This window comes from Tasmannia lanceolata, unplaced genomic scaffold (genome assembly GCF_043159265.1).
Source record: "Tasmannia lanceolata isolate RefF3 unplaced genomic scaffold, GAP_Taslan_0.1 ptg000012l, whole genome shotgun sequence".
Taxonomy (NCBI): Eukaryota; Viridiplantae; Streptophyta; class Magnoliopsida; order Canellales; family Winteraceae; genus Tasmannia; species Tasmannia lanceolata.
Genome location: NW_027518689.1, coordinates 42,914,231 through 42,922,811, shown reverse-complemented (window position 1 = coordinate 42,922,811; position 8,581 = coordinate 42,914,231). Strand labels below are relative to the sequence as shown.

At 42.1% G+C, this 8,581-nt stretch overlaps 1 protein-coding gene across 1 annotated transcript; it reads left to right on the top strand.

Moving 5' to 3' along the window:
- Positions 1-3,015: 3,015 nt before the first annotated feature.
- On the top strand, positions 3,016-4,050 carry LOC143888833 (uncharacterized). The gene has a single exon (XM_077393229.1). The coding sequence runs from the start codon at positions 3,016-3,018 to the stop codon at positions 4,048-4,050; it is 1,035 nt and encodes a 344-aa protein (XP_077249344.1).
- The last annotated feature ends 4,531 nt before the right edge of the window (positions 4,051-8,581 follow it).

Genomic DNA, 8,581 nt, shown 5'->3' with positions numbered 1-8,581 from the left:
TAGGCTTGACACGCAAGCTAGGGTTTCATTAGATAAAGAAGAAGTAAAATGGCGCCTCCACGGGTGGTTACGGGTGCTAATCTGGTTCCGCTTGGTGGTGGTGGGGTCTCGGGTAGAAGAATCTTGGATGAAACTCAGTTCTTGGTGATGATTTGGGTTTTGCCTCTGGAGCTAATCTGATTCCTTTAGGTGGTTATTGTGGCAAGCATGTTGGGTTCTCTGAAGAAGTTCCTGATGCTAAGAATTTGGAGAATGATTCTGGGTGGCATATCTCAAGAGGAAAGAGGGCTAGGAGAATTGATAGGGTGAAGCGGAGGCGTATAGAGAGGGGTTTGGGTGACTGGAGATGTTGTCGGTGTGGGTTTAAGAACTTCAAGAAAAGAGTGGTTTGCTGGGGTTGTCACAAACCTTGGTCTAACCTAGACTTCAATTTCCCTTACCAGGCAAGAGATGGTATTGTTGCTCCTAATAGTGTGGTGGAAAATCCGGTGGTGTGTTATCTGGGAAGATTAACCCAGCTGTCTCTGATGGAGCGGTGTTCAATTTGGAGGTGGTTCCTCTGCAATCTATAAGCAACGCGGATCTTGGTATCTGGGGGAAGATTAAACCGGGTTGGTCTGGTAATCTGAAGGCTCTTGAGAGTTGGCTTATTCGTAAAAATAGCTATACTTGTGAGTTGGTGGTATATAGAATTGGCGAGCTTGAGGTGCTGATTACACCTGCACTAGGTTTTGACCGATCACACCTTATGGCTTCATGGAAAGGTGATATGGATTCTCCATTCTTAGAACTTCTTCTGTGGAATAAGAAATTTCCAAAAGAGGGGAATTGTAATTGGTGGAGTGTTGAAGGAATTCCGCCTGAAGCGTGGAGCGAAGAAAACTTTAGGAGAATTGGGGAAAAAATTGGGAGAGTTGTAAAGCTTGATTCATCATGCCTAGCTGGTAGCGGGTACTCCAAAGCTAGGTTTCAGATATCTTCTGAAGGGGTAGTGGGTAAGGAGTTATCCATCCAGGTTTCAATGGATGGGACTGTTAGATGGGTGCATGTTCAAAAGGTTGTGGAAGAAGGAGAACTCAGTTCGGATCGTGACTCTGAAGCATCAAATGAATCTGGTAGCGAGCTTGGATCTAGGAGCCTGCCTCCTGCTGAGGATCTTTTGCAAGAGGAACCTGGTCTTTTGATGGTGGAGGAGCATATGGGTGGCTGTGAGGGAGGAGATTTGGAGGAGGCTATTTCTTCCCACGATGTTCATCGGCCTCCTGTACAGGTTTGGCCTGGTAATTTATTCCAAGCAGGGGCGGAGGAGGGAGAGGTTTTTCCTATTCCGGGTATGGTAGAGGCGAGGGAGGTGGCGCATGATAGAGTGCCCTGTTTAAGCGAGTTGCATGTGGCGCATGATAGCTCTAATCCAGTTGGTGAAATATTTGAATTTCAGAATGAGGTTTCGCCTGTGGAGTATAGGTGGCGCAGCTTGTGTGGTGTAAATGATACAGCTTCAGAAGTTGTGAACCCCTCTGCATCTATTAATTGCTACAACGATATTTTGGCAGCGCTTTCCCCAAGAACCTATAGTAGCGGGGAAAACAGCTATTATGGAGCCTTGACTCCCAAGTCTACTATGACAGGCAATGGATATAGGGCCCTAGCTCACATTGATAGTGTAGCTGGTCTTGGGCCTCGATCCATATGTGAGGTTTTTGGTGGGTGTTTAAACGTGTGGACCTTAACAAAATCCCCTTCCTTTTCCTCAAATGATAATCTCTTATCTCCAGAATCGGATTATAGTTGTATCCTAAAGGAAGGGGATGGTGGAGATATGGTAAGTCCTTCTTTCTCCTTGATCTCACCTTTGGAGGAGAGCCGATTTGTTGGCTCTCTGTCTAGAGGTTGCAGCACGGAGAATCATCTCTACAGATTGAGGTTGTCGGAAGTGGCTGCCCATTTCGACTTTGATAATGCAGAGAAGTGGAATGATGAAGCCGAAGAAGTGATGATAGATGACGACATTAGGATGGCCCCTAAGGAAGGAGTTGTGGTTATTGGTCCGTGTGGCCGCAGTAGTTTGAATGATAATCAGACGTTCTTTCGCATCCTTTATCGTTCTAATTCGATTGGGATTTCCTATAGAGTGTGTGATTCTTTCTGTTTGGAGGTGGTTGATGGATATCCTAAAGAGGATTACGCTTTTGCTAATTTGGCCAAAATATGCTTGGGAAATTTTGGTTTCTGTATGGATTCAATTGATTCTTTTGGAGGGTTGAATCGATATATGGCTTCTATTTCTGCTCGTTGGGGAGTAATGTCCACGGGGGGTTTGAAACACAATTTATCATCTTTTGCAGTGGGGGAATATCCATTAATGGATTTTCGCCATTTACCGCATCTGGAGTTGGGGGTTGGCAGCCCCTGCGTCCGGCCCATCGAAGGTATGAACTCTTCTAATTATGTTATGGGTAATGATTGTTTTTATTCTGGTGTTGAAATGCAGGATACATCCATGTGCAATAAAGCTGCTATTAGTTCTCTTGGCTGTAAAAGGACCAATGGTCCTGGTACATACTCTTATGTCCATACATCGCCAGTCCATGATGTAGCATATGATATAAGGCGAATGTCTTTGGATGATATTGATTCTGGTTTCTCTGATTCCGTGGATCCTATCTTGGAGCAGGGGACCATGAGTTTGGAGGGGGGGAGTTCTGGGTTGGAAGCTGTAGAGGAGTCGGTGAATCATACGGTTAATGTTAGTCACAAGCTTGGCTTGATTTACCCTGGTCCTATGCCCGAGTTTAGAGACATGATTAGAGCTTCAGAGATGAGGGATACTATGGTGTCTGGTAATTCGGTGAGTTATTCTGATGAATCATCAAAGAGAAAATTCAGGGAGTTGGCTAAATTGAAATCCGAGGTGAATTATGGTGGGATTTCAGTTGAGGAAGAGTCAAGCATTTGTCTTTCTGGAAGGAAAAAGAGTGCGAGGAAGGGGAGGAAATCAGTTAAATTAGTTTCCTTATGAAGATACTATCTTGGAATGTTAATGGATTGGGATCTCTGGCAAAGAGGGCTCAAGTTAAAGGGTTAGTTAAAAAGTCAAAACCGGATCTTATCTGTATACAAGAAACCAAATTGAAGGTTATTGATAGGAGTATGGTAAAAAGTCTTGGTGTTGGTTCGCATTGGGGTTTCTCTTTTGTTGAAGCTATTGGTGCTTCGGGGGGCATTTTCATAGCTTGGGACGAATCTAATTGGGTTAGATCCGAGGAATGGAAGGGTAGGTTTTCAATTTCTATTGTCCTTCGTAGGGCGGAAGATGCGGATGTGTGCTTGTTTTCTGGGGTGTATGGTCCTTCTCTTTGGGCGGATAAGAGGTTGTTTTGGGAAGAGCTAAACGGAGTTAGGGATAGGTGGTCCTATCCTTGGTGTATAGGGGGTGATTTTAATAAAATTAGGTCTGTTTGTGAAAGGTTAGGATGTCGGAGAGCAAATCAAAACATGGCTGCTTTTGCAACTTTCATTTCAAAGCATAATATTATTGACCTTCCATTATCTGGAGCTAGGTTTACTTGGAGCAGAGGTGAAAGTCTTAGTAGGATTGATCGATTTCTTATTTGTCCCGGTTGGCTGAATTTGGCTCCTGAGGTTCTCCAAAAGACTCTCGTTCACTCAGTATCTGATCATTGTCCTCTTCTCTTGGATCCTAGAATGGAGTCTTGGGGACCTCCTCCTTTTAGGTTTGAGATTTCGTGGCTTCAAATTCCCCTCATGGAGGAAAGATTGGGTGTTTTGTGGGTAGCGCATAAGTGTGAGGGTCCAGCGGATGTGGTTATTGGGCAGAAGCTTAGGTATGTAAAGAAAAAGTTAAAGGAATGGGTAGCTGAAAGAGGTCAAGCTGATTCGAGTAGAAAAGTTTGGTTAGAAAATAGAATTGGTGATTTAAATGTGTTGGAAGAATCTGGATTAGGGTCCGTAATTTCGAGGGAGGAATTGGGTAGGGTTAAAGAAGAGCATAAAGGACTGCTGCTTCATGAGGAGATAACGTGGAGGTAGAAGTCGAGAGTGAGATGATTAAAGGAGGGGGACAAAAATACAGCTTATTTTCATGCTATGGCCAGTGCCAGAAGACGGAGAAATAGGATCGAGTCTTTGGTTGACAATGGAATCAGAGTGTCAGGGAAGGATGAGGTTACTAGAGTGATCTTGGATTTTTATACGTCCCTGTACTCGTCTGAGGGTATCATGAGACCACTTCCAGAAAATCTGGAGTTTAGTGGGCTGAGTATGGCTCAGAGGGTTGCATTAGAGAGACCCTTTGAAGAAGAGGAGGTTGAAAAAGGAGTTTTCTCTATTAGTAAGGATAAGGCCCCTGGTCCTGATGGTTTTTGTTTAGCTTTCTTCCAATCATGTTGGTCGTATGTAAAAGGGGATATCCTGAAATTTTTTGAGGAGTTCTATCATGGGTTGGCATTGGATAAAGGCACTGGGGCTACTTTCATTGCCCTTATCCCTAAGGTTCCTGGTGCCTCTAAAATTTCGGAGTACCGTCCAATAAGCTTAGTGGGATGTTTATACAAAGTTTTGGCAAATGTTCTAGCGGATCGGTTAAAGATGGTGCTTCCATCCATTATCTCAGATTGCCAAAGTGCTTTTGTGGCTAATAGGCAGATTCTTGACTGCTCATTAGTTGCGAATGAGGCCATTGACTTTTATCTTAGAAATGGCATGGGAGGTTTTATGTGCAAATTGGATATGGAGAAGGCTTATGATAGGGTGGAATGGGATTGCTTAGATTACTTGCTTGGAAGAATGGGGTTTGGAAGTAAATGGAGAGAATGGATGAGGGGTTGTGTCTCTTCGGCTTGGTTTTCCATTCTGATTAATGGGTCCCCTAAAGGATTTTTTAAGTCATCTCGAGGACTTAGGCAGGGTAACCCCTTATCCCCTTTTCTTTTTGTCATCGTGGCGGAGACTCTTAGCAGATTGATGAATAAAGGGAGTGGGTTGGGCTTATTCAATGGTTTTAAGATTGGAAGCCAGCAGGTAGAAGTGTCTCATCTTCAATTTGCTGATGATACGCTCCTGTTTTGTGAACCAAACATGATCCAAGCGATGAATTTAAAATCTTCCCTTAGATGTTATGAGTTGATTACGGGGCAGAGATCCAATTTTCATAAATCTAGATTATATGCCCTAAACATCCCACAGGATGAGGCGCTTGAATTGGCTAAGACTCTGGGTTGTCAGCTTGATCAATTGCCTTCCTCATACCTGGGACTCCCATTGGGGGTGGGGAGACCAAAAAAATCTTTGTGGGATCCTGTTGTAGAGAGAATTGAAAGGAGGTTGGAATCATGAAAAAGAAATCTTGTTTCTAGAGGGGGAAGGCTTGTGTTGGTTAAGGCGGTGTTGGCCAATATTCCCATATATTTTTTGTCTTTGTTTAAATGCCCGGTCAGTGTTGTATCGCGTATTGAACAAATCCAACGTAGATTTTTATGGGGAGGCAATGAAAGGAAAAAGGGTATTTCTTTGGTTAGTTGGAAGAGTGTGTGCTTACCTGTTAAGAATGGTGGTTTGGGTATTAGGAGAGTGAAAGAATTTAATCATGCCTTGTTAGGAAAATGGTTATGGAGGTTCGGGGAGGAAAATTCTTAGTTGTGGGCTAGGGTAATTGGGAGTAAATATGGCTGCAAGCCGGGAAAGTGGGAATCTAAAAACCATTTCAAGAAACAAGGTTTGACTGTTTGGCGTGACATTTTGAAAATGTCATTTGCTTTTCTTTTGAGGGTTAGATTCAGAGTGTATTCGGGGGATCGAATAAAATTTTGGAGGGATGTGTGGTGTGCTGATGAGCCTCTTATGAGTTTATTCCCAAATTTATATCGTGTAGCCGCTGAGAAAGAGAGTTTTGTTTCTGAATGCTTTGCTCGAGAATGGGGTAGTTTAGTTTGGTTCCCTAGGTTTAGAAGGAACTTCTTTGATCGGGAGCTAGAGTCGGTTGCCCAATTTCTTAAGCTTTTATATGGTTGCTACGTTAAGAGAAGCGGTATGGATAAAAGAGTATGGACTGCGGAATCGTCTGGTTTTTTCTCTGTCAAATCTTTCTATTTCAGCTTGTTGCCTTGCAGTGTATCCTCCATTTCAGCCGAGGTATGGAAATTTCATTGCCCGCCTAGAGTTGGTTTCTTCGGATGGGCGGTATGTCGTGATCGGATTCAAACGATTAACTTCCTCCGGAAGCGCGGTATGATGCTTGTTGACCATTGCCCCCTCTGCTTGAAAGATGATGAATCTGTGGATCATCTCTTCATGCATTGCTCCTTTACGCGTCAGGTATGGAGTTTGATATTTCTGAGATTTGGCATATGTTGGATTTTTTTCATTTTCTATTCCAGAGTTGATTCTTCTTTGGACCTTTGTGCCATGGAAGAAGAAGGGCAAAGTATTGTGGAATTTGTGTCTTCTTGCAACATGGTGGGTGATATGGAAAGAGAGAAACTCCCGTGTCTTTGAAGGGGTTGCAAAATCTCCGTATTGGATATATATGAAAATTATTGCGCTCACTATTTCATGGGCGAGAAGTTTACCAGCTTTCCGTTTTGTATCGGCCTTTGACTTATGGGAGGGTTGGAGGATTGTTTGCTTTAGTAGGAAGATCCGGCATCCGATTGTTCAGAGATGGGAGGCTCCGCCTATTGAAATGTTCAAAATTAACTTTGATGGGTCGAGTATTGGGAACCCGGGCCCGACCGGTGTTGGTGGGTTGTGTCGGGATGCTTGTGGTGAAGTTATATGGGCTTTTGCCGGCCCTCTTGGAGTTTGCGATGCCTCGGAGGCCGAGGTGAGGGCGGTTTATCATAGCATAAAAAGGCTTGAGAGAGATAGCATGGATATCACTATTGTGGAGGGAGATTCTTTGAATGTGATTAAATGGTTGAGGGGGTTGGTGTCGCCTCCTTGGAGATTTTCTTCTATTTTTGATGAAATAGATGATTTAATTGCGGGCTCATCTATTGTTTTCAATCATGTTCGGCGATCTGCTAATGGGGAGGCAGACTCCTTGGCTAGAAGTGGGGTTAGGAGGTTGGAGTTTGAGTGGTTTGACTTCCTTCCTCCCTGAGATTTGTCTTTCTTGTTATTGTTGTTTTATTTTCTTGTAATTTTGGTTGAGGCCCACCTCCGTCCCCTTCCTTTTTAATGAATTCATCTTGCCATTTCAAAAAAAAAAAAAACTCTTGCACGTAGTTAGTTTGAAAGTATTTGTTTCAAGTTGACCGTGGATGACATCTACACTCCAACCTGAGAGGGAGTGGTGTGACTTTGTTCATTTACGTTAGGGTTATATTGAACTTTCAATATAATCCTTTTAAGTTAAAGTAAGCTTATTTCATGTTATTAAGTTGATGGCATGCCAGTTGGGATGATAAATGAGATTAGAGCTTATTTGTGCAAGGCATTAGACACTTCGACCCAAATCTCCTAAAGATTAGGTAACAACTAATAAAAATAAAAATGATTAAGTTTAGATTAGGTAATTCCCAATAATAATAAATTTACTTAAATTTTAAATTAAACGCAACATAAATATCATAATGCGGCTCATAACACATGTGACCTAGTCTAAGTTGAAGCATCTTATATCTGAACTTGGTTTCTCTTGCGGAAAGCCTAAGCAGATGTCTTGTGATAATTACGCAGTAATCTATATTGCTTCGAATCTTGTATTCCATGACTAAGCATATAGATGTAGATTGTCACATTGTAAGGGAGAAAGTGATATCATGGGTAGCTGAAGCACACCTTCATGGGTAGTTGAAGCACACCTTCTAGGTTGGTCCCCAAGAAAGCTATAATTTTAGGCTTCTAAACATGGGCTTTTTGAGCTTGACCACAATGCATGTGGTGGTCTTAAAACCCTCTCAAAAAGAGTACAAATGAAATGAAGTGGTTGCATGAGTTTGAAGAGAATAATTCATCCAGAAGTTTGGTGGTTTATGTAACATAGAAAATTCCACCATTTCTATTCTTATTTCTCTGCATTTAAGACATGGATATGCATTTAGATCTTTATATTCTTTGACTTACAGTTAGTTATTTCTGTTTGCTAGATTTGGGAGGATGTTTTGAAGAAAAAAAGGTACATTTAATTCAGAAATCTCAAAGGGAGTAGGGGAATTTTTCTATTCGTCAAGACATAATATGGGGTGGGTTTCCTTTATTTGGAAGTAATAGAGTAGGAAAGAAAATAAAAAAGTATCGGGGAGAGGATTATTTTTCTATGTGAGGGGTGAGGGTGCTACATCAAGTAAATGGTCAATGGTGGGCTCCTATTATGTCCTGACATGATATTTTGATAGAAATGATTTATTCACCCCTTTTTTCTTACTTTGGGCAGCACCTGCTAGTGTATTTATGACTATTCTTTAAGACGTAACCATGGTTTTAAACTCGGTCGAAATCGGATTTCGGTTGAGACTGAAACCTAAATTTGGCGAAATCTGAAATACCGTGTTTTATCAAATTTTAGACATTTCGGCCGAAATTTTGAGAAATTGATTTTTTTTTTAAATATAGAAATATT

What these genes read in the sequence shown, in the direction of transcription:
- LOC143888833 (XM_077393229.1), top strand. Translation starts at nt 3,016, where the DNA reads ATGAAGATACTATCTTGGAATGTTAATGGATTGGGATCTCTGGCAAAG.